Source organism: Epinephelus moara, chromosome 6 (genome assembly GCF_006386435.1).
Source record: "Epinephelus moara isolate mb chromosome 6, YSFRI_EMoa_1.0, whole genome shotgun sequence".
Lineage (NCBI taxonomy): Eukaryota > Metazoa > Chordata > Actinopteri > Perciformes > Serranidae > Epinephelus > Epinephelus moara.
In genome coordinates, this window is record NC_065511.1 from 21201713 (window position 1) to 21228562 (window position 26850).

The 26850-nt window shown below is 43.8% G+C and overlaps 1 protein-coding gene across 2 annotated transcripts; it reads left to right on the top strand.

The window, feature by feature from the left end:
• On the top strand, nt 1-26548 carry znf1035 (zinc finger protein 1035). Of its 2 annotated transcripts, XM_050046113.1 has the most exons (4): nt 1-1287; nt 15000-15054; nt 17095-17158; nt 17279-26548. In XM_050046113.1, the coding sequence occupies exon 4, from the start codon at nt 17320-17322 to the stop codon at nt 25819-25821; it is 8502 nt and encodes a 2833-aa protein (XP_049902070.1). In that variant the 5' UTR covers nt 1-1287; nt 15000-15054; nt 17095-17158; nt 17279-17319; the 3' UTR covers nt 25822-26548. The 2 variants fall into 2 exon arrangements, with proteins under 2 accessions (XP_049902070.1, XP_049902071.1); XM_050046114.1 differs by lacking the exon at nt 15000-15054.
• The last annotated feature ends 302 nt before the right edge of the window (nt 26549-26850 follow it).

The following is a 26850-nucleotide window of genomic DNA, read 5'->3' on the forward strand; positions in this document are numbered from 1 at the left end:
GCTGAGTGTGTCAGATGGTCCAGACTTTTTTTTTTATTGAAAACTGCAGTAAGTACACTGACTCCCACAAGACAGACAGCTATATACCCAGTTCTTTTATATGTGTGGATCCTCTTTTCTCCTCTAGGTGGCAGGTTGAGAGGTTTACATGGTCTGACTTGGTCAGAAAGGTGTTTCACATTCATTTGCACACTTTTGTTGTGAACACTTATATATATTCAATTACTTTATGATCTGCACATGCTGAGGTAAAACCAAAGTGATGGGTGCATGCACCTGTCGGAAGAAGTAATTGCCTGGTCACAGATTGTAAGACATATTCAGAGGATCCTGTTCACCGATTATGTCAAAGTATAGGTTTTGAGTTTTTCTTCTTTTGCAGAACATTTATTTTCCTACATGGAAACTGGTTCTCATGTGCTACCCCCTCCCCACCCCAGCCAAAGGGGTTTTGTCATAGACCAGCACAAGGAGGGGTGGCGCCATTTCGTAGCAAGTCTTGCACACAAAATGGTGGTATGGAACTTGTTAACCCTTTAAAGACCAACCACATCTAGTCCAGCAGACAAGTAGTTCCCCGGTAACCTGGCTCATCGTGCTCATTTAAAATCAGCAGTGAGGTACTGAAGCTCCACAGGGGAGCACTGAAGTCCCACTGAGGACTTCAGTGATCAGCTCAGTCACTGTCAGCGCAAGAATTACTGCCTGTCTGCCTCAGCACGTAGGGGAGTGCAGGGGCAGCTGCAGCAGCAAGGAGGCAACCGTGGTGCGGTCGCCCGGAAGGAGTCGTGCTGCCGCCTCGTCAGGCTCTGGCTGTGTCAGCCATACAATATGCAGGGGGCGGGCTCTCTCGGAGACCCCGCACCTTGTTATTGGTTGTAATAAGTCCGTTGTGTAACGTACGCACAATTTCGGGCACATTGTCTGAAAATGCGCAAATAGAGATAATGGAGGCGGATTTGGGTCCAGCGCCGCTACCAGAGGCACAACAAGCCACATAGCCCGCGCCGTGAAGGAAAACACTTGGCTTAGGATTCAGCTCTCTCCATTGACTCACAGTCCACAAAGAAAAAAGATCTCCTGACGGTATTTCCCAGGGAAGGCGGAAGCCATCGGCAAGGAGGACAGCCGCTTTCTCCGCGTCCTGGCAGAGAAAGCCGACATGTAATGTCTGTGGATGAAGTCTGTTATTACAGTAACGTTACATTACAGTACAGACGATGTAGTCGGTGAACCACAAAGGATTCTGCGGTGAAGCACACAGGAGCAACACGGAGCTGTGTTCTGGTAAGGAATCCTGCTTACAGACAGCTGCAGACGAGTCATTAGCTCTTGGTTATCAGTGCTAGCTAGCATCGTGCTAGTGACTGAGGAAGCTAGCTAGCTTCCCTCAGACCGTCAGTGTAACATTAAACTAACACGTGGCTCGACTCACAAACCAGACCGCATCTGGGGATGGTTTTGTTTAACTGATTGCATCTCACCGTTTCCTTTTTGTCTGCTGTCCTCAGTCCAGGTTGGCTTAAAGTAACGTTACAGCTCATAATACAATCAAGACAAGAGCAGCACACAACTTCCAGATGGTGTTTCCTATTGTTAACCACAACATGAGATTATTTATGATGCTCATCTCTGTTCAGATTATCACCACAAAACATATGTTTACAACAAAGTTTTGAGTAATGTGTCATAAACCTGCTGATAATCACTTACAAGGCTTGAGGCAGCTGTGTTGTTGTGTGGCTTAGCTGCTTCAAAGGGATTATAATATGACCTATAGGCTCTAATGATAACAGACAAAGTTGTCACCCTCAAATCAGATAAACATGATTTGTACTGGGTCATGTATTTCTGATATCAATTCAGTAGTCCCTAGTTCTCAGGGGAAATCCCACTTGACCGTGTTGTTGCATGGAAACACATTTACGTCCACCTGTGACAGAGGTCCTCTTGGGGTGCTTTGTAGGTAGAGAGGGACAACATGTCAGAGCAAAGTCCAAAAGTTCCTCACTCTGCTTTTGGGTAGTTTCTGATACAGAAAGCATCACCCACACTCTGAACTTTGTTGCAGTGTCTTTCCATCTGTTTGTAAGAAAAAAAAGTTAAGAATATAAGTGAAGTGCTTACTCCTGTGTATATTGAAATTGACACGTGCCTGCAACTGCACCCCATAAAGTTTTAGCAGAGAACTTCATCATTTTATCCCTGGTCCCTTAGCAAGAGAAGCTCCATCAACCATATACACTCCATGGTCACTTTAATTAGGTACACCTATACAATCTTATGTACAGCTCTGCCACATTTCTACCTGACGAAGCTTGTAATGGACAGTTTTTGTTTGGAGAGGTGGTAATTCAGCTATATGTTAATTCCTGAGGTCACAGTGAGTTGGGGTGTTGCACTGGACTGCATTACATTGAAGTGTGTTTTATTTATAGTTATGTTAATACCTCACTGACAGTGTCAATCAACATCAAAACAGGACATTATTATCTTAATAAATGTAGAAATTATGAGCTGTGGTATTGCGTTGCATTCAATTAAGTGGCCAATGCATGTAGTAATTAAATGTTAACAGAATAATGTTCAGAGTTTACTGACAGGTGCAGTAGTAGAGTAACAGCCATTTTGTTTTGTGAATACTTCCCGAATTACTTTCAAAAAGTTATCTAATTAAAGGGACCAATAAAAAGTAGGAAACAACAAGCATATCACTGTCAAATAAGACACCAAACAAGTAAGTCATAATCAAAAGCAATGTGCACAACATTATTTTTTATAATATGTGGATTTTGGCACCTGTCTGTTAATATATTTTTTGCCATAATAATCACCATTTAGTAGGTAATCTGTGTGTGATATGATTTTCCCGGATTAGGCTGATTTCAGGCTAGGTTGCATTTGCTGTGTTGTCCTCGCCTTTGTTCATTTTTCTTAAAAAAATGTGTCAATCTGGGAAGTTGTACTTTGCATTTTTGCTCCTTCCAGAAAAAAGACACCTGCACCACTGTCACATGGCTACGCAGCTTGTCAAAGGCTTTGTAATTCACTGCAGTTTGGTAAACGCAACTCAAAGTGGTGTGCATGTCACAGTAGCTGTCTAACCTTCCCCTCACGGTGATGAGATCTACTCTTTCTGCTAGTTGATGGTGATGGTAGCTGGTAAATCCTGACTGTCAGTAGTATAATTTCTCATCTGTCTGTTAGCATTATTTTTTACATCACCGTGGTCTTGAGGGTGAGTCACTTCTATTGAACAATTGTGCAGCTATTTGAAGTTTATGTTGACGCTCTGTATAAATGGCTTTGAATCAGTTTGATTTACCGTCCTCTGGACTTTGAGGCCTGTCTCCAAGCAGATTTTGCTTAAGCATTCGCATCCTAACAATGGAGGTGGATTTCATTAGCAGTACATATCAAAAAAGGCCATGACATAGTGGGGGCTAACTGACCTGCTTCAATTGTAGCAGTCAAGACTGGAGCTTGCACAGAGGGAAAGCAGCATGCCACTGTTCAAAAGCAAAGAGCAAGGGCATAGAGGAGGACACACTACTCCTCTGTGTCTACCCAAGAGATAACCTTGGTGAGGGATCATGCTCTCTGCAAGACACTGGCAGCTTGTAATGTATTTCTGTTCTTGTGTGTGGTACACAACGTATGCATAGTAGCTCACCTAAAAAACTTGTGAATTGTCAAATCAAAGTGAAGCATATTTTGGGGATTAGAAATATTAGATGTGTCCCGACACAATGTTTCCCACACTGGTGGTAGCTGAGGGTTTGCAATGGCTGGGGTTTGCTCTTGCTGAATTTGAGTTGTTACAACCGAGCTGAAGGTCCGTCTCCAGAGCTGCGACCTGCTCTCTCCCTGGCAAAGTCCTCTCCTTTGCAGGGAGAGACTGCAGGATGTGCTTGCTAGCTTGTCTCATTTGTAGTCTAATAAACAGAGGGAAAATGAGGGGAGCAGGCAGGGTCTGAGCAAATGAATGTGCTGCACGCAGCTCTACAATGGAAACAGAAATAGTGAAAACAACTATAGAATGTCAGTATGTGGTGTTCAATGTTGATATTGAGGCAGACCGCCACAGACAAATCAGTGCAAGGGAGCACTGCTCTATTAGCTTACATATTTTTCTGCTGTTGAGCATGTTACACACAGCTACCAGGTATCATTGGCACTCTTTAAGCAGCTGCCCACGCCACTCAATAAGTGGGATGGAGATGTGTAAATTGCATGATGCTCATGCCACTTGCAACAGGAAGCAGAAACCTCTGCCACCATGGCAACCAGTACTCACCTTACCCAGTCGGCTGTTGTGTTGTGCTGAAGCCCCATCAACTCCTCTGTTTTTAACTGTCCTTTGAACCACACAACATGGGCGAGACATGTTAAGAGGGCATGTTTTTATTATGTTGTGCTTAAATTGATTTGTGCACAAAGTCAGCTGAAACTGGGGGCAATGGAAAAAATTCTTAGACTCAATCACATATTTTGTACCTTTCTTTACAGTCCCTGTTGAAAAAGAACAGAGAATGCAACACAGATTTATGTGCATGACACCTGCAACACACACTGTGTAGTGCTAGATTTCCTCCAATGCAGCTCAGCAAGGAAACATTGTGGAAACATGAAGGAATTTAGTACTAAAAAGAGTGTAACCTTGAAAGATACTGTCTTGACTTGCCTTGATTAAAAGAGTGTAGGCCTCATGTAGCCTGTGGTGCCAGAGAATGTCAGGGTTTTCACACATCCTCTGTCTTCTGGGCTCAGTTTTAATGTAATTCACCACAACATCTTGAAGACTTCCATGTTGCACTGGCACCATGTCCTTGTCTACTAAGGACTCTGTGCAAAAAGCAGTGGTTCCATTTTGCATGCCTTTCCTTTTTCCAGAATATTCCTCACCAGCCACAGATTATTGTCATGTCCGTAACACAGGCTGCGCCACCACTTCCATTTCAACACACTTATTCCACATCGTTCCTACTGAATCCAAGCATGAATCTGTATTATTGAAAACTCTGTTGATGTTGGGGACAGTGGCTCACTGGAGAGAAACCACTCTTAAAATGTCACTTTCCTGCTAACCAGTAAAATGGCACAAGTCACTACATCCTTGGATGCTGCTGGAGTGTGTATTTGCCATTTGCCTTGATGCAAGCTCTGGGCAGTTGTTGTTTGTCATCAGACATTTTGTGTACCCTCCCCTGAATGATATTATCAGACAGTTATATGATTTTTGATTCAGGAACATGCCAAGGGCTATTTGTACAATAAGACAACAGTGTGAGATGCTTAAGGAGGAGTGGTTTGATAAGCTGCACAGAGTGCCTGCTCTTTTCTTTCTTCTTGACAAAACTCCAATGGTTTTGATGCATTTGTTGGGAGTGGGCTAGGGGAGTGTATCATTTTTAAATGCAACTTAAGTTTGAATTGACTCCTTGTTGAACAGTTCTTGACTGCATAGAACAGTGGTTCCCAACCGGTCCAGCCATGAGGTCCAGATTTCTCCTTAGTCGCTAGTTCAAGGTCCACACCGTTTAATACATTCGGCTGAGTCTTTTGTTTGGCCATTTTGTTAAGCTAGTTTTCTGTATCTGTCAAGAAGCCGTTCATTAGTCACTCATTCCACAGCAAGAAACAGCACTTCAAAATAAAAAGTCTGTGCTGTAAATAAAATGCACTTAAAAATAGTGTGTGTGTTTTTTCTTAAACTTGGCATGTTTGCAAGTCACTTGTGGTCCATTCAGAATGGACTCACGGCCCACTTCTGCACCACGACCAACCAGTTGGGAACCACTAGCATAGAAGATCTTGCTTAATCAGAATCAGAATCCGCTTTATTCGCCAAGTACGTGTGTATACAAAGAATATGACTCTGGTAGACTTGCTGTCAGTGTACCAGAATTGACATAAGTACTCAAGTAATCAAACTGTCTTTGTGTCATACTTGTGCATGGCCATGTTTTTGAGCGAACTAGTTTGCCTTATATTTTGGCAGCTAGCAGGCACCCGTATGACACTGTGCAGTACACACTCAATGCTCAGGGGTTTAAGGTGCGGAGGAGTGCTGCATTCACACCAAATCTGGCGTTGCGGCAAAAACGCCATTCCTCCCATTTATTGAATGTGTGTGTGCGGTGCGTCTAGGCTGTGGATGTATAAAGAAAACTGGAAACAGCATTGGAGGCGGGGCTGCGTTCATTCCTATGAAAATTGCTCGGTGGCGTTTGAAGCTAAAAAAGTTCAACTGTCACATATAAAATTACCTGGATGATCGGCACTGTTTCTGCACTGTGTAGTCCATAGAGCAGGTGCACTAGAGACTTTCGCTGGCTGAGCCAGCTGCGGCTGATGTAGTGCTCCACTAATTTGAATAGGGGTAAAAGGATTCCATCATGTGGCTATAGACTTTATAAATCATATTAGACCAAGTGGATCAAAGCCTGCTAGTGAAACGAGTCATTTCATGGGGGTTTGTGAGGCTCAAAAAAGCATTCACTGACATACAGATGTCACTTTTGCCAAGGAAGTCAATGGAAAAGTATAATTTTGACAGTGAAACATTACTGATGGTGGGATGTTGGACATATTGCTGGAAACCAAGATGTGGATCTGTTGGAGTTTTGGTTGTGTTGCTAGTATATTTGCAGGTTACAGGTGCAGTGATGTGAAGATGGACATGGTTTTCCAGTACAGGGGTCAGAAAAAGGAAGAGATGCTTGTGGTAGATGTTACACTTAGTTACACTTGTCACACTTGTCTAGTTACACTTGTCTTTTCGAAGCGACTTTTTTGTGATCGCATGCACCAGATTGGAACTTGGCTATGTCTGCATGTGTCCACATTTGACACTTAAATACGACTTGCTTGATCAGATCGTGATCAGATATGTTTTTGCACATCTGTATCATCTGGTCTTTGTCCACAAAGTCACTAGTAGGCTGTGATGTCAAGCACACAGCTGATATTGTGCTTTGTGATGTGTTTACATGAGCGCACAGCAGATGTGTGGTTGTCCGTGTTTGCACTTTTGGATATTTGCCGTATTGTCCTGTTTGTCTGCTTTCAGCTGTATGAGTTGTGTAATAAAAAAATAATTAAGGACTTTTATTGGGAGGAACTTAAAGGAAATTAAATGTTTATACCCAAATTAGTGGTACTTTGTTAGCGTTTTTCTTTCAATAAAAACAAGTGTGCTAATACCGAAAATCACAAGCAAAAACAGTCTGTGACGCCAGGGAGACACACGCCGAGGCCCCGCCCCTGCCTGCAGAGGGTCTTGTTCATGAGTGAGGGTAGAATGGAGCATGAGATGGTTCAGCGGTTTGGGGGGGCTTCTGCGCCAGACCGTCATGCTGGAAATTGAGCTGAGCCGGAAAGCAAAGCTTTCGATTTACTGGTCAATCTACATCCTAACCCTCACCTATGGGCATGAGCTTTGGGTAATGATAGAAAGAATGAGGTTGCTCATACATACAGCCAAAATGAGTTTACTCAGAAGGGTGGCTGGGCTCAGCCTAAGAGATAGGGTAAGGTGCTCGGACATCTGGAGGGAGCTTGGAGTAGAGCTGCTGGTCCTTTGTGTCAAAAGGGGTCAGTTGAGGTGGTTCGGGCATCTGATCAGGATACCTCCTGGGCGCCTCCTGTTAGAGGTGTTCTGGGCACGTTCCACTGGTAGGAGGCCTTGGGGCAGACCTAGGACATGTTGGAGGGATGACAAATCTTATCTGGCCTGGGAATGCCTTGGGGTCCCCCAGGAGGAGCAGGAAAGCATTGCTGGGGAGAGGGACATCTTGGGTGCTTTGCTTGGCCTGCTGCCCCTGTTACTAGTTCCCAGATAAGCAGATGAAAATGGATGGATTGATAGATGGACAAGCAAAAACAGCCATGGTGAGATGTCAGATGAAGAGCTGCAGACAACAGGTCCTTAACTGTGCCTCTATAAACTGCTTACCTCCAACCGGGAAACTTATTTTAACTGCCATGCAATTGTGATGGGAAAAATAACGGGGGAAGCCATGGATCAGCCTGCCGCATTTAAACATCATTGACTCAAGACAGGCTGTCATCAGTTAAAGACGCACCTTCAAGTGGGTAGCCCTGCTGTAATGGAGACGCAAATCCCTGCAGTGTTAGGTTACCGCACCAAGTCAAACCACGTCAAGCCAAGCCAGAACATGTGTATGGAAAAACCCTGTAAGACAAAAGGTCTGACCTGTGCTCCAGCTTCGCTCTTCCTTTTGCACTCACTCTGGAGAGGAACTCCCGTGTGGTGGGATGATGATGCCAGGCCTACGTCTGAGAGTGTGACCACATGCTGAACACACCTCACTCATATCTGAACTTAGGCCCAATCCCAATACCCCCCATGTCCACTACCCCTTAGCCCTTGGCCCTACCCCTAGCCCTTGCCCACTACACCATGGCCCTCAAAATGAAGCAACGAGGGGTAGGAGTAGGGGTAGAAATCTTTCCTTAGGAATTGGGACAACACTCACTATGTCATCGCGTCGGTTACGTTCACGCATACGTAACTATTTTAAACAGGAAGCTGCGAGCCATCTATATTTCCAACCCACATCTACAATGGAGTCTCATTCATCCTACCGATCGCGTTTGCCGCATTCATCATGCTTCATTTGATAAATGACAGACAACAGGGGACTTGTGCTAGCTAACTAACCAGCTAACATTACGAGGCAGCATAGTTATACTAGCTGGCGTGTTATCGTAACATAGTTATACTAGCTGGCGTGTTATCGTAATGTGAAAAGTCCAACAATTTTGCAGAACAGGACAGGTGACGGACGTCAGATAGTTCAAGCTAGCTAAAAAGCAACCTGACGACGGTAATGTTAGCTATGTATGAACTTTTTTCCCCATCTCTTGCTCGGTGGTAGCCATGGCGACGTCTACCACTCGCTGGCAAGTCAGTATCTGAAATCCTTCACTACGAAGAGCTAGTTTCATACCCACTACCCCTCGTTATGCCCCCTACCCCTACATGCAAAAAGGAATTGGGACACCACTACCCCTCACGGGAATGCACAAATGTAGGGGTAGGGCCAAGGTGTAGGGCTAAGGGGGGGTATTGGGACGGGCCCTTAAGGCCCTGACACACCAAGCCAATGGTCGGCCGCCGACCAAAGTTGGGCCGTCGGTGAGCATCTGTCAGCCTAATTTTTGTGGTGTGTCCCGCACCATCGGCCCTTCGGCGTCGGCGGCTTTTCAGCCGATTGAGCATGTTGAATCGGCGGCGGATCTAGTCGGTGAATGAGATCACTCTGATTGGCTGTTTAGGTTTTATTCCCTCGCCCCTGTAGTGAGTGAATCTGCCTGTAGTGAAACCGGGGCTAACCGGTGCTTCCTCCTCAGGCTCCACTTCACTCAGCTGCCCAACAGACCCGCTGCTTTTTCCCACTTTAACCTGAATAACAAATCGGGGCTAGCTTTGTGGCTAGCTGAGCGTTAGCTGCAGCATGACTGGAGGGAAGCACAGCCAGTTAGCCTCCGCTAGCCTCCCAGCTCGCCCCGGCTCTCTGTTTGGATTCAAATGGAGAGCCAAGGCTAGCTGGGAAGCTAGCGGAGCGTTAGCCGCAGCATGACGGAGGGACGCACAGCCAGTTAGCGTCCGCTAGTCTCTGAGCTAGCCCCGGCTCTTCGTTTGGATCCAACCTGAGCACCGAGCCCTGGTTTGTTATTCAGGTTAAAGTAGGAAGAAGCAGCGGGTTTATCGGGCAGCTGAGTGAAGTGGAGCCTGCGGAGGAAACACCGGGACCTGAATGTAATAGTCCATGGAGGTGCTGCAGTGCTCGGCTGCACATATAGGTAACACCTCAGCTGTCAGGATGTACCACTCTGTCACTCCGCTCTCTCTCACGCAGGCGCAGAACGTACGTGCCACTTGGCCATCGGATGTAGTCTGTGTAGTGTGTCCAAACCAACTGACACAGGGCGACCTGAGGCGACGTAGACGACGCAACAGTTGGCTTTCGTCTCCGCTAGTTCTTTGATGTCGGTTTGATGTGTCCGCACCTTTAGTGTGAGCAAGATCCAGTCTCGGAGCGTACTTGACAGTTAATGCATCTTGGCATCATCAGATGACAAAAGTTGCATTGAAAAGTATAACCACGGCCAGAATGCCTGTGAGAAAGGCCTTTTGGACTTTACACCAATGATCAGGGTCAGGGAAGGGCTACCTGACCAGTGTTCAACCCGTCTTTTGTCAGTGCAAATCAAGCAGGCCAGCATGTGTTAATCCTTGGTCATGATAGTTTTGATACGACATGGGTCACAATCCGAGAGAAATGCATACCAATAACCTCACGTGCTGAAAATGGGAAAAGGGATTTGGACATATATTCTGAACTAGTGTTTTGTACTTGAATTCCTATACTGTATATTAGTACATCACAGTAATAAACCCAGCTAATTTAACAGATTTGGCCTGTAATATTAAGATTACTTCAGGTTTACTGCTTTTTCAGCGCCTTTAATTTATTTGTGATCTGTGTCTGTGTACAGTGAAGGCCTCTCTCATTCAGCAGTGTCATTATGTCCGCATACATTAGGTTGTCCCTCACCATCCTGGCCAACTCCAATTTAATTTCTACCTCACCTCGGTCGGCCAAGAGCTACCGCACCTCAAAGTCTTGCCACATCTCCATGTTGTTCAAACCGTAGAAGTAGCTGACACCATTCCTGCTGTCATTGCTCCATTTGTTTATGAGCTGCATTAACCTGCAACAATTGCGCCACCACTGTGCGCCTTCAATTGTCACCATTGGAATAAATTGTCCTCCCATGGTTGTTAGCAACTTTGGTGGCGTGCTATTCACAATAAAAATCAACTCTTGTGCAACCCACTTCTTGACCTGGGTCACAAAGCCAGGTCAGTGAACGCAGGCTAACCCTTTCAGACAAATAGTCAGTGCTGGTTCAGCCCTGGTTGAGCACTTAATGTTAAAGGGGTACTAGATGACCTTTATCCTTATTCACCTGTAAGGTTAGTTGTAATAGTAGTAGTTGTAGTAGCCCCAGTGCTTCTGTTCTAGCACTTTTGTGTACTGTGACACCCCTAGTTAACAATTTACGAGTGTGTATGGAAACTGACAAAAGGGTGCATTTTAATGGTAATATTGTGGTATCAAAAGGCGTGTTGTAAGTTTTGGAAGCACCTAAATTATGTGCTGATCCACCTAAATGAAAAAGTTAAGTGCACCCATGTAAAAAGTCAGTCTGGAGCTCTGCCTTGTAGCTGCTGTGGGGTCATCCCTATATTCCCCGGGTTCTATGTTCCCCAATCGGGGAACATAGGACCCTTTAAAAAAAAAAAAGGGTCCTATGTTCCCCGCTTTCCCCAAAAGGAAATATGTTCCCTGCTTTGTATGGGACCGGCGAACATAGAACCCTTTTTAAGAAAAAGGGTTCTATGTTCCCCGCTGTTGCCGGGGAACATAGGACCCTTTTGAGAAAAAGGGATTAGGGTTAGGGGTTAGGACCCTTTTTTTTAAAAAAAAAGGGCCTATGTTCCCCGGGTCCTTTTGGGGAAAAGCGGGGAACATAGAACCCTTATTACTAAAAAGGGTTCTATGTTCCCCGGTCCCATACAAAGCAGGGAACATAGGACCCTTTTGGGGTCCCATACAAAGCGGAGAACATAGGACCCGGGGAACATAGAACCCGGGGAACATAGGTACGCTCCCGCTGCTGTAAAGGCCCCAGGTACAGTGGGAATGTTTCATTGTTTTTTTGCGAAAGTATGGATGGTCTAATTATTAATTATGGGTGAATCTGTTGCCAAATTAGCAAGCATTGGCTTGTGTGGTGAAGGAGTCTGCCAATACTTGAAACTTTGGCAGATGGTTTGGTGTGCAGGTACCTGCTTCCTCCCTTAGGGCTTACAGAGTGTGGCCTCCCTTTTGTTTCTCTGCTGTCACTAGTAATGGCAGTAATATAAATTAGATGAAAAGATAAATTCCTGTAAGGTAGACTGACTCACCAGATGTGGACAGTGGTTATTAGCCTGCTACTGGCTGGCTGATTTCGGCTGGCATTCTCCCCCCTTCCCACTTCTTATTGTTTCCAAATTCCTTTTGCTGTGGAAGACAACAGCAGGAACCTCTGAGCAAGTAACCTACACACTGAAAATGGCAAGTTCTGACAAAGATTTGGAACATGCAGTAAAGCATGCCTGCTTTGTTTTTTGGTGAATTGTTGTAAAGGGCTAGCCTGGAAATCCAGACCCAAATCTAGAAAGATTTAGGGTCTGGCTATGAGTAATGCAAATGGCCCAACTCGAGGGACGGCACCAAATATGCATTTGAAAATATCACTGCACGCAGTTGGATAACACTACGACCAATCAGAACAATACACAGGGTGACATATCCAGAGCGCTACCAGCGGGGCTAACTGGTAGATTAGACTCTTGCTGTATCCGGTCGGCAAAACAGCAAAAACATCCTTCTTGCAAAGGAAAGATTCGAGCGCCGTCTTCTGTTCCTCTTTTAGAGAGAAAGCCAAGTCTAACTCGTTCATTGTAGTGGCCAAAGCCGTTTCAAACAACTGGTGTTCATCCGTAGCCATCTTGCAGTGTTTACTGACTGATTCTGGACTTCGTCGTCGCAGCGCTGTCGTCATCTGTTTAGCTCGCCTCTGGCCCACCTATATCAGATACACCGATGTGATTGGTGCAGCTCAGCTCCAAGAGCATCATTACTGATTGCCAGAGTGACTCGCTGAGCAAATTCAAATTGTGCTCCAGCGAGAACTCTGGATTTCCAGGGTAGTAAAGGGCTACAACAAATAAAACAATGTGTGAATGCTCCTCGGAAAGGCTCAGACTCTGTCTTGCAAAAGTTGAATCACACAGTTGACAAATGTCTGTTACTTTTTTTTATGGCGTCGTCTTTTGCATGGCCACTTCAATGACAATGTTTGCCTCCCTATGTGCAAATATTCCACCAAAACAAGTTACCCCCAGACACTATATTCAAGAGGGTTTAGCGCCACCCAAGATGATTATCATTTGTTTAATGAAAGAAAAACAAGCCAGAGCATTTATCCCACTATAGCATAATGATAATATCATGGTCCTCCAGCCCTTTCTCTAGCACTGACACAGAGTTTTGGACATATTTCTGTCTAGACAAAACTATCTGCAAGTGGACTTGGGGATAGAGGTTGGCCCACTCATAGAAACTCCTAATTATCTTCTTGGTGTTGTTGTAGTTCTATCATTATTGTGGTTTAGGTTTGAAGATTTTGGATTATTGTCCTGCTCGAGCTGGATTTTCCTGGTCAGTGTTGATCAGATCCCATGCTGCTGGATCCTCAGCTTGACAAAGTTATGTTTTGAAGTTTGAGTTCCTCCAAATTAAAGTATACACCTGTGGCCAGCAGCTTGTCATCCAGCTACTTTATGGGAGTTGCAGATCCTGAAAGTTGTACAGTGTTATCATTTAACCCTTTGTTGTTTGGCCCAGTGTGAAGAGAAAATCAAAGCACTTCTTTTAGATCAGCTAAATAGGATGATGTAGTGAGGACTCGGAGTAAAGGCAAGGATGGATGGTGAGTATCAGGTCTATTTATCTAACATCTCCAACAACTAGGGCTGTGCGGTATACCCGTTTGTAACAAAAACAGGTATTTATTTTAGTTATGATATGAATTTTTCATATACCGCAATACCGGTGAATAGCCCAAACAACATCCGGAACGTGTGCGGTGGGAAAGTGTTTCAGCAGGGACCCATTTCACCGCTGCACACCACAGGCGTGCTAGCTGGAGAAAAGTTTAGAGGCGAGAATGGCTGCTGGAGAGAGTACTGAAAGCGAAGCAACTGTACACGTTGCTGAAGAAGAACACAATGACCCAGAAGAACTCATACCACAAAGAGCAGTGTTTCCCCCATATGCAACTAGCAGCAGCGCACCACCGTTAACAATTGTCCTCCTCGTCCCGATGCACACGCGCGCACACACACACACACACACACACACACTAGTGAGCACACTAGAGCACGGCTTGCATTTTCCTAACCGAAGCCGACCCGAGTCCGAGACAATTATAACCGAGCACAGCACTAATGGAGAGGAGCCTGTGTTGCGTTCAGGCGTTGTCATGTAAATAACAAATTCCAGCACTTGAATAGGCCATAGCACAACACAGCAGCATGTCAAGCAAAATACCATCAAATACTGTGAAACCAATATGATTTTTAAAAAAAAACGTGATATGAAAATTTTGTCATACCACCCAGACCTACCAACAATGTCATTTATTAAAAACATGCACCCAGCAATGTACATGATGCTGGTGAGAAAGCATCCCCCCTCTAAATTACCTTTTGAAAAGACTAGTGTTAAAAAGGTTAGGTAAATAATTGCAAGCTACTCCCATGTACTGTATTCAGAATACAAACTGCTCCCATCAGGTAGATGCTATAGAGTTTGTCAAACTGATGTTATTGTGATGTTGGCCCTATGAGGGTCTATTGAGTAGCCCCTCAAATTTTTCAGGGATTTTTTTTAACCATGACCCATGGGTTGGCTTGTTGCTGTTGTTACTTTTTGTATTGACTAAGGTCAGTGGCCCACTCGGAATATCTGGCTGTCTGTGATGAAGAGGGTAATTTTTGTAGCAGGACAAGAACTTTTCCTGAGCATTAATCCAGGATTGACAGTTTCGTATCATTCATGTTCATTCTCAGGTTAGTGTGTGGGTAGATTGTCAAGATATACAATCCAAGCAAGCATGGGTAGATGTGTGGCACACTGAGAGCAGTCTTGCCCATTTTACAGGCACAAGCCTTGATTTCTGCCACAGGCACAGGCCTTGATTTCTGTTACAGGCACAAGCTTTTATTTGTCACAGGTACAAGCGTTGATTTCTGTCTTCTCTCGGGCAATAGCCATGAAATGATTTTTTTTATCTTGCAAAAACAAAACGCAAAACAAGTGATAATAGTAATTGCCTTTCTTTCCCTTTTACAGGCAGCCAGGATTGATGTCTTTCAAGATTTAGAGGCCAGCAGATATTTAACACCAGGTACAAAAGGTTTTGTAATATTAAGTTTGTGAGTGTGCTCTCAGTTTGTCTTTAGAAAATGCTTGTTTGAAAGGAAATTGCTATCTAAAAGGTTCAGTAGTCCATGAAACAGTTGATCTCAGAAAAAATCATGTTCCCCTGGCTATTCCTGGTGCTCTTGATGGCATTTGCAAGAATCCACCACACTTTAACAAAAATAACTTACCAGAGCCGGAAGGAGTCTCAAAGGCATGTCAGTCAGTCATTCTTGGTGCACACGCTTCACTGCCAACGACAGCGTACACAGCTAAATCAAGTAAACAAGAAGACCTGTAAAGGTGAAAGCAAACTTTTCTTCATCTGTCGTCTTCAGTAAAAGTGAAAGCTTGCTTTTTGTCGCTGGCTTTCTTCTGTTTCTCTTTGCCATGTACGCTGTGGCTGGCAAAACAGGGATTGGCAGTTTTTAGTTAATGGTGGTTGTTTCTCAGGAACTGTGTTTGCAGAGCTTCTCCTGAAGATATTGAGCTTGACTGAGAGGATGCGCAGGGGAGGAGGATTGTGCAGCCTGTGCACGACACTGCATTTGAGATTATTCTTCTTGACACAATGTTGGCAACTTCTCTTGGCTCTTATTGGTTGTTTTTGTTATGACACGGTGCATTCTTGCAAATGCCGTTAGGAGCACTAGGAGGAGCCTGAGAAACATGATTTTTTTTTTAGAGATTATCTGTCTTGTGTTCTACTGTCAGGATTCAGTTTCAGCAAATGTGTGAAAACCTATTTTTTAAAAGTGCGGGTTCAAAGACATGGATGTGCAACCTGACTGGTTTGTGAAGGCATACAATCATGATGCGGTAAGTCTGGTTTACTCTGAGACCTCTGTGGAGGCACCCCCACTGTTCCATCAGTCTCATCCCATGAATGTAGACTGATTCACTGTCTGAAAACAACCTGGGCTAACCCCTGCCGCCTTTCTGAGTTCAGAATCTCTTTGAGGCCTACAAAAGTTCTTGGGTTACAGATGTGACAGCCACTGATGTCCTTCTGGCCACAACTTCAAGAATCCATATCGACATTGTAGGCTCTGAACATGGCCTACTTTTATGAGATGTCCCCAACCTCCCTTGGGATATGGAAAATGTCAGATGTTCCAGCTTAACCTCTACAACACCTTTGGGTTTGCCAGGTCTGTCCATTAGTCCTGGATCTCCTGGATCCCACCCCGACACTCCAAGAACGCCACATATAAGTGCCTGTTTGGTTCATGGACAAAGACAGTCAAAGCCTGCTTCCCTCTGACATGCAATCACAAAAATCAACCCCTATCATTTTTCAGGGAAAAGTCTTTATACAGCCAAACTCAACCAGAGCTTGTAAAGATCCCTACATCTGTCCAGCTCACCCTGGGCAACCCTGAAAAAAACAGCTGCAACAGTAGAGCTGCAAAAAACAGTTACTTTCGTTATATATTTAAATCTATTGATTTAACATTTTCTGTCAAAAAAGAGGGAAAAAGCCATAAAATGTAGTAAAGGAGACCTCTTCACATTGCTTGTTTTGTCCAAACAGCAGTTCAAACCCCGTGCCATGCAGCAAATCCTTACTTTTGACAAGCTGGAACAAGAAAATATTTGGTATGTTGGATGATAAATTACTCAAGCAACCATTTTTTTCAGCTGCTATCAAGCACTGTATGGAGGTGAGCGAACCAATATCTAGTTGGTATTGTACCACCTTTTGCACAAGCCCAGGCTTCTTCCTTTGCTTGACATGCATCAAAAGTGAATTCCCATAGCTATGTGTCACCAATGTGCCTATGAGGCAAGAGTAGCAGTATACTGTTGCGCCCTTGCATCCTTCTTTTTGGGTAGTGATCCCACATGGTAGCAACCCTATGTTGTTTTTTTGTCAAGGCTTAGCCTGACCAGATACCCATGGCTTAGCCTGACCAGATGCCCTGGAGGCAAACTCTTATAGGACTGAATTTTGATAGCATTTGTGGATTATGTTTTTTAGTGGCTTGTGAAATGTTCACAGTAATTATTCATTTATATCCTCCAGGTTCCCATACAGATGTAATCCACATCATCCTGGATAGTCCTAGTCCTTGTGTGACCAAGAAAAGGTCAGAATTTCTTTTCCAAAAATTGGATCATTTTTCCTATGATAATAGTTGCAGTTTCTTTTAATCCTTGTAAATCTGTAATCTGTAATCTTGTAATCCTATGCTTCTTTGTGTTTTCAGGATTGGACAAAATAAGCCCTAGCTTCCAGTCCTTGCAAAGAATGGCTCATGGGTGGGATTCATACTACCATGATCTTCCACCTCTATCATCAGATCCAAGCACTTTGAGAAGGACATCAGAGCCAGAGGGAAGTCTTTCCCAGCATATAGAGAACTACATTGGAAATCATGACTTCCCTGGCACAGTGGCTTCACATGAAGCCTCTGCAACAAACTCAAACTTCAATACAAACTATTACTCAAATCCCAGTATTGAAAATTCCAGTTCAGACTGTCTTTATCAAAGATACTGCAAGGAAACATCATGGCAAGCTGATGGAGAACAAATGGAAAAAGATTACTTGCAAAGATGTGGAAATAGTGACATTTCAGATTTTGCCACAGATGGATTACCAACATCGGGATCTTTTCCTTCATCTTTTGCAAATGATTTACAAGACCTAAAGCAAGACTGTGGAATGCTAGCTACATCATTTCTTGACGATTACTCAGATGTCAGTAGCTGCTCGGAAGCAGATGTGGGTGAAACGAGGCCCTCTTGTAAATTCGTGGCAAATAATTCAGTTCCAAAACCTAAAACTGATTATGTTACAAAACATAGCTCATCAGAATGGCTTTTCACTGATACTGGGAATGTGATGCTTCCAACTGAGAGTCTGTGTCCTAATAAATCAGAGACTACTGTAATTTTGCCAACTACATCAAATGTGTCAGCAGGAGAAAACATAGTTGAATGTACACAAGACAAGGAGGAAAGTTCAGAAAAAACTGTCACATCCTGTGCAGGACAAGAACAGTCCTTTAGTACTTCTAACATGGTGACAACGACAGTGAGTGAGACTGTTGGGGATGGAAGTGAATATGGTAATTGTCCAGAAAGAAGAGAAAAGGAGCATATGAAGATTAATCTCACTCAAGAAAAAAATCCAAGCATCTCGACAAGTGGCCATGAAAACTTGGCTGGTGATGGAATTGAGGAGTACCCAGATGGTGGTGAGGAGGAGCAGGTTGCTGCAGCTGCTCCAAATATGACAACAATGGACAATGAGCATGGTCTCCCAGATGACCTAAGAAAGGAAATGAAAGAATCATTCAACCAAGAAAATGAGGGATTTGATAATCCCAACTCCAGAGATAGTCAAGATAGAGATACTAAAGAGGACATGCAGGACAAAAGTGAAGACCTAAAAAAGGAAAGAAAACAATCAGGTTCATCTGAAAAAGAGACATTTGATGATAAGAAGTCTCCAAATCCCAATTTCGGTATTGGCCAAGATGAAAATCTGGAAACTGACTGCCGGGACGATGAAATTCAGTCAAATACCTGTCAGTCTTCAAATCTCCCTGGTATAAAGGTGTCCAATTCTAAAGCTGTCACTCATGAACTGAGGGAATTCACAAGTACCTCGAAGAGTATCAGTCAGGATCAGAAATCATGCTTGCGGTTATCTGAGCACCAGTCCCATGAAAGTGTAGCTCAGGATATTTGTCAGAGTACTGCTGTAATGAGTGATGGTGATTTCAGCAAGGCCAATGACAAGAATGAGCAAAGTGTTGCAAGTCTTTCAGAAACCTGCTTACAGCCAAAGAGCTCCAGCACATACATGAATACCTGTCCAGAAAAAGAATGGACAAGTGCAGCAGAGAAGACAGATACCACATATTCTTCAGATCCAGATTGCAGTGATGATCCTGTTGTCACTAAAGGTAGTCCTCCTTTTGATACTAGTGACAAGGATGAGCAAGGCTTTGCTAGTCAAGTAGAGTCCTGCTTACTGCCAAACAGCTCAAGCATAGACCTGAATTCCTGTCTAGAAAAGGAAATGACAAGTCAACTAGAGAGGAAAACCCCAACCTCTCCTACAGAAACTGTTTATACTGACCCTCCTGTGACTAGTGTTACGGATGATTTAGAGTCCTGTTCACAGTTTAACACATCAAGCACAGACATAAACCCCTGTCTAGAAAAGGAATGGACAAGTTCCACAGAGAATACAAATGCAACCTCTTCTTCAGATCAGCAACAGCCACTACACCAATGTTCAGTGGCCCTACAACCAGGAGGTTTTCATGGAGATGTTGCTGAAGATACAAGAGAGTCGTTAGAAAAGTTGGACACATCGGCAGAGGAGCCGTCAGTGCTTGGCGAGCTGTATGGGGAACCTCTGTCAAGAGAAGATTCTTCATGTGATGCTGATGAAATAAACCTTGATACAAGTCACTATCAAGACACTTCTGTGGCCAGACCTGACAGTAACACCATGAACTATTCAGGGCAAACACCTCAACTCATATCCTCTCTACAAATGAGGAAACGTCTGCAGCCTGTCGTAATAATGAAGACCTTAGAGTTAGTAGATGGAATGGAATCTTATCATTGCGCAGATTGCCAATACACAACCCACAATGTGGATCATCTAATAGAACACCACCATTGTTTCCATTCCGTGCACAGTTTCCAGTTTTGCAAGACTTGTAACCTCTACCTGATAAGTGATGAACAAGCAGAAAAACATGTGTGTTGTGTAACCAAAGTAAGCCCTCAGCTCTCTTCAGATTCCAGCAAACCGAAGATCAGAAAACGTCGCGGGGGCCACAGGTGCATGAAGTGCAGACTCATATTTTCAAAAATACTTCACTATATCAAGCATATGAGGACTCACACTGGCAAAACACCCTTTAAGTGTAATGGGTGTGGGTTATACTTTGCACAGGCTGGTACCCTGCAAAGACACATGCGTACACCTGGTAGATGCAAGCAGCCAAAACTTCCAGTCACAGATTCTGATGCCATTATCAAAGAAACCGAAACACCACCACAAGAGGACGTGGCACAGAACCAAACATATCTAAATCTGCCCGAATGTTACATAAAGCTAGATGACATCTCCAGAACCCATCTGTGTCGTTTTTGTGGTAAATGCTTCCTAACTGCAGCCAAGGCCAAAAAGCACTACTACAACATACACAAGGGAAAGAGTTTGGCAGTTTCAGTGCAGCAGTGTCAGTCGACCACAAAACTCAGTAGTGAGCACCCCAAAAAACTGGACAATGAAACAACAGGGAAATATAAATGTCCCCTTTGTCCACGCCTTTTCAAATATTCCTACAACAGGGCTCGACATTTACGTGACTGTGTCAGAAATTCAGTGTGTGGTGGCAAGGAAAAAGTTTCCGGTAAATATCGATGTCCCTTGTGCCACGTGACCTTCACTTTATCATCTAACCGATATAGACATATTAAGACATTTTGCCTTAGAGAATGTCTGAATCGGCTTGCAAAGGAGAGGGCAAAATCAAAGGAACAGGCTGAACAGAAAAAAACTAAGGAAATTGAGCCGAAATTGCAGTTGAAGAAAAATGAACAGAAAAAACAGCCCAAGGAAATGGAACAGAAAAAACAAGCACCCCCAGCTTTGACAGCCCCCGGCGTTGTACCACGCTACAGATGCAATCTTTGTCCAGCAGTTTTTTGTCATGCATCTGGAAAATACAGACATATGAAGAAGCATGAGCTGTTTAAACTCACTGGCAAAATGTTCAAGTACAGGAATTCAGTCTTCTCTACCTTGTCTAAACCCACAACTTTAAGTAGTACAAAGACTGAAGAGAATAAGGATACCCCAGAATCAACTGAAGCAAATGCCAGTCCTGCCCTGAGCTGCCGTTTTTGTGACAGTCGTTTCACCACACCACAGTCACTGATGAAACATGTGCGCAGTCACCGAGGTGAAAGACCATACCGCTGTGTGGAATGTGGAAAAGGTTTCAAGAAACGTGCCTATCTAATTGGTCATAAAAGCATTCACCAGAGGAGGATACAGTGTACTGTCTGCAGAAAGATTCTTCCAACTATTGGAGAACTGATCCAGCACAGAAGTTCACATCTGAAAAGGGGAATGCTTCAGTGCCCAGACTGTCATCTTCAGTTCCAGTATCCTGCACATCTCCTGAGGCATCTACCCACCCACAAACCCAAAGAAAACAAGGCAAGTAAGCCTGAAGAGAGACCACCATTAAAACCACAGCAGTCCTTGGAATCCGTGAAAGAGCACAGTGAACCAAATCAGCTACAGTGTTCTTTATGCAAAGAGGTATTTAATGATGCCCACGTGCTAAGAAAACATTGTCTTGCGCATATAACTGGGTCTTCGACAAACCAATGTCCATTTTGCAAACGTGATTTTAATAATCGCCGCTATTTGCTGCGCCACATGCTCTTACACACTGGAGACAAACCCTTCTCCTGCACAAACTGTGGAAAACAGTTTTATCGTGACTTGTACCTTAAACTTCACAGTGAGAAGTGTGTGCCTGCTCAAACCATTCAACAACAACTGGTCACAACTGAGTCCAACACTAAGCCAAAGGGGCCACATCGGTGTACCTACTGTCCAAGGAGGTTTTTTAAGAGAATGCGCCTCAAAAATCATCTCAATGGCCACAAGGCAAACACTCTGCTTCTATGCTCAAAATGTGGGCAGTACTTTGGATTTCAGAAATTTAAACAACATCAGAGTAACTGCGGGGAGACTACACAACTCAACACTGGCTTATCGTCTCCAAACGGCGATGACTGTAAAAGCACTTCACAGACAAGCCATGTCTCTGTAATGCCTTTAAAGTCCAATGCATCCAAGATACTTCCCTTGAAATGCTCTCACTGTACACAGAGGTTCAGGTACAGATCATTACTGTTGAGACATCTGGTTTCACATACTGGTGTGCAACCCTATGCATGTATGCACTGTGGACACCGTTATGGAAGTCAGACAATGTGTTTGCAGCATGAGGCTTTCTGTGATGGTGTTTACAAAGAGGGGCAGTCAAAGGTCAAAGGTGATACTGCACCTCAGTTGTCAAAGACACCTACTCTCAGAGAGGCAGCACAAAAGCCCCAAGCAGAAGGTGCAGCTGAGTATAAATGCAAGTTCTGCACGAAGACTTTCATGAAATCACGAAGCCTGAGACGTCACATTTTGACACATAACGAAGTAAAGCCTTATCGCTGTAAAGCATGTGACAGCTGCTTTTCAAGGTATGATCATCTGAAAGTGCATCAGGCTCGCTGTAAAGGCAAAAAAACACGACTGGAAGTCCGTATTCCCAAAATCAGTTTAGAGGATGTTGGCAGGGGTTGGCAAAATAAGTTTGGCATTGAGCCTGCTGAGAAGCAGGAGACGTTTGAGTGTGAAGTCTGTTCAAGGAGCTTTCCATCTCAGTCTAAACTTTCCCGCCATGTCACCTTGTTCCATCTACCAAAATTATTCAAGTGCACAGGTTGTGGCTCGTCATTCTCTCACGAAAAAACTCTAAAAAAACACAGGAAGATGAGAAAGTGCAGAAGGAGCTCCAATAAAACAAAGACTGCCTTACCACAGGATACTAATCCACCTACAGAAAATGCAGCAAACTCACTTAGAGGGATGAGAAAAAGAATTCTACAACGTATCCAACCCTACTTCAACAAAAAGCACAAGTATGCATGTAGTTATTGCCCCCGTGCTTTTGGAAACAGCTGGCAATTGAGCGTGCACAACCGCCTACACACAGGAGAGCGGCCATATGCATGTGATTATTGTGAACAGAGATTTATAAGGAAGGATTATATGCAGCGTCATGCCGCAAAGTGCACCAAAAAAACAAGCATTTTAACAGAAAAGGTGACAAAACCCACTGTTCCTGAAAGCCAGCAGTCAGCCTCTAAAAGCCCACCAAAAGGCTTTTCTTGTGCATACTGTAGCTCCCGTTTCTTGCTATTTTCACAGCTTCAAGAGCATTTTCTAAATGCACACCAGCTGGAAACAAAGGCTCCGCCACTGTCCTCTGCTCCCCTACAACAACATCTGTCAAATATACCAAAAATCAAAGAAGAGGTTTTGGATGAGAGTTGTGACAAAAAGCCTAATGATGTAGGTACTAATTTAACCTGTAAACTCGATACAGCTCTTGATAGCGAGGTCGCCAAAACATTTTCCTGCCCAGAGTGCAATATGACCTTTACAAATAAAGCTGGACTAACTGGTCATCTGCGTGTACATGCAGCAGGGTTTCCTTTTAACTGTAAAACATGCAAGAAGGGCTTCTGGAATAAAAGTCTTCTCCGTAATCACAACAGGAAATGTAGATTTGGCCACATTTCCGGAAGAAGTTCAACCCAAGAGTTGGAAGTCCCTTTAAAAGCAGAGATTGATCTGGTGCTGAATGACTCTGTTCTGGTGTTCAAAGAAGCCTCCAAGTCAACTGGCACTGGGGTTTTGCAGACCAGCTTTTCCTGCAAAGATGAGGTAATGGATGAATCCCAACAAAATTCAGAGGAAAATGAGGGGCAAAGCAGCTCAATTAAAGAGAAGAAAACTGTGCAGTACCAATGTTCAGAGTGTGATCAGAGCTTCACAGATGGCCTATTGCTTATTAGTCACCTTGAAGCCCATGGAAGAGAGGAACAAGCAAAAAAGCGCAATGCGTGTATTAAGTGTGGGAACGTGTTTTCCAGTCCAGGAAATCTTGAAAAACACATGAGGATGCATGGAATTAATAAGAAATACTCTTGCCCTGACTGCTCCAAGGTACTGCCCACCATGTCTGAACTTGAAATCCACAGAACATGTCATGACCCAAATAGGCCTTTTATTTGCAAACTGTGTAAACACAGGTTTTGGACAAGACCATCTCTATGTAATCACTACAGCGAAGAGCATCCAGATGATGTTTTTAGGTGTCAGTTCTGTAACAAGGCCTACGCGAGCAAAAAATCTGTGTCAAGACATTATAAAAAATGGCATCAAAAAGAGCAGAGGGACCTTTTGAAGACTGTACAGGATAAGAGCAGCGCTGAACAACGATCCAGCAGTCAAGTCAGTACAGCTGGTGAAAGCGATGGGGATGAAAATAACGGCAGTGAGGACAGCGACTCAGACTCTGCACCATACTTCCCATGCCACGTGTGTGGTAAGACATTCCCAACATCAGAAAGTCTTGAGGATCATCAGAGGTGTCACCTGGGTGAAAAACCATATGAATGTGCAGAATGTGGAAAATGTTTTTTCCAGGCATCCCAGTTGCAGCAGCACCAACGAATGCACAAGTCTGAATTTCAGTGTCAGGCATGCGGAAGGGGTTTTGTCTCACTCTTTGCTCTGCGCAAACACAAGCATACCCATGGAAAGAGCCGTCCATACCGTTGTTCCAAGTGTGACTTCAGTTTTACAGGACCCACACAGTTGGCAGAACACATGTCTACCCACCGTGAAGAGAACTTCCCATGTGATATTTGCAATCTTGTGTTTCTCTCCAAGACCAGTAGAGCTGAGCATCGGAAAAGCCACTCTAAGTCAGGTGACTTCCCTGCACCAATTTTAAAGGAAGAACGTGAGAAGTCTGCTTCACCTTCTGAGAGCTCATCAGTGTCCCCCAGAGAACTGAAATATCGCTGCGGTGTCTGTGGTGAGCGATTTAAAGACCCAGAGGAGCTCTCAGAGCATGGTTGCAATGCAGTCAAAGAGCGAGCATACTCCTGTTCAGACTGCGATAAACATTTTCTGCATGCATCTCACCTGAAAAAGCACAGGACCACCCATCATCTATCGTGGTCTAATAGTGAATATCCATGCTCTCATTGCAACAGTAGCTTTTCCTCCTCTGAGCGCTTCCTCAGCCATCTGAAGAGCCATGTGGATACTGCAGCAGAAACCAAACGTAACACTGAGGGTAAAGATGGAGGTGTGTCACACAGTTTCATGTGTCCAGTTTGCCACCAGTGTTTTGCCAGTGCCACTGAACTGATTGGTCATTTTCCCACGCATCCTGGTGGTACCTTTGAATGCAAAATTTGTAAAAAGACATTTCCCTCTGGAAGTAAGCTTGAAGAACATGAGCGCAGTCATGTGACATCAGCTGCTGAATTTGAATGCATAGTGTGTGAGTGTGGCCAGAGCTTTTTAGGAAGAGATGCTTTCCGTCAGCACCACTGTTCCCATCAAGAGCAAGCAACAACGGAGGCTGAGTACTCAAATCCATCAGCTAAGACATCCCCTCCAACTTATCAAGCAGGAGAGGAGGAGGAGATTGATGTTACCGGAGAGGACTTGTACTATTGCCCTGTTTGCTCAATGCAGTTCAGCTCAAAAAGTGGTCTTCTGGAGCATCAAAATAAAGAGCACCGAAATGAGAAGCCATTTAAATGCAAGCTTTGTGGAAAAGTGTTTGCCAGGAGGCGCTACCTCAGAGAGCACGAGCGAAGGCATCGTCAAAAAAATACGACTCAGCCGGCTGAAAACAAGTTCAAATGTACCCAGTGCAACGCCGAATTAAACACAGCAAATGATTTGTCTTTGCATATGAGATTGCATGCTGAAAATGAAGTCGGAGAGTTCCGCTGTGATATGTGCTACAAGTCATTCAACCAGTGGTCCCGTCTTAAGCAGCACCAAGAAAGTCATGTCGGCCAAATTGTATATGAATGCACAGAATGTGACAAAGCCTTCGCCTTTCCTCACCTACTGGAGGAACATCAACAGACTCATGCTGAGTCGTCTCAGTAATGGTTGTTGCATCCCATCTACCTTATCTCCCTTTTGAATAACTAGCTAATGTAACTTGAAGTTCCTTTCATGCCTTACATCTGACTGTGTACCTCCCGTTATCACAATTTAGATCTTATTTCTATTTTTGGCCCTTGTTACATATTAAAAAAGCTCTTGGCTAATGTCAGAATGACAGGGCATCTCCTCCCGCGTTTCTATTTACATTGTATATATTTTTAGTTCTAATATTGGAATTTGTATACAGTTAATTAGCCAGATAGTTTCTTGACAGTGTTTGTAAATCTCTGACAAAATTGTGTAAAGCTGTTAACATTAAATGTGATGAAAACAGACAATGCATGATGGGATGAGATGTTTATGGAAAGTCTTGGATAAAGGCTGAAATTTTTTATCAAACATTATGATGTTTAGATGTTTGACATCAATTTTCAAACAGTGGTAAGTCAGTTTTGCTGATATGAAAAATAGACTTCAAACTGGTCATTATAATCTTGGTATTTTCTATGACCTCATGTACAATAGATAATTTTGTAATTTTCAGTTTAGCATTTCTCTGTATTTATCATGGGTTGCATTTTTCAAGTTAATAGTTTGCGATTTTCTTGTATATACTTTTTGAAATATGTTCTAATTGAATATTCTTTTCGCAACCCAAGGATGTTACTTTCTTAAGAAATTTAAGTTGATGCATTCAATTAAGGAGTAAAGTCAACTTGAAAATCCATTTGAGGGTCTGTCTTTCTTTGTATTTCTGTGTTCTTTGTGGGAAGCCAACAGAAAGGAAGATGGCCATGAAAAGCCACACTTTATTCCACCAACACCAAATTGCTGTATTGACACCACAGAACAAAGAATGGTCAGCACATGTTTTTCAAAACAGGTGCGTAGGAGAGGGATGAGTACGACGTAATTTGCAGACCAACTCCCACACCCTGTTTAACTTTTAAAGAGAATTAATGTATCACAACTTTTGGTAACTAGACCTTCATCAGCCAAGTTACCAAATGTTGCAATACACTTTTTTGC

Excerpts from the sequence above, each read along its gene's own strand:
- znf1035 (XM_050046113.1), top strand. The coding sequence starts at position 17,320 with ATGGCTCATGGGTGGGATTCATACTACCATGATCTTCCACCTCTATCA.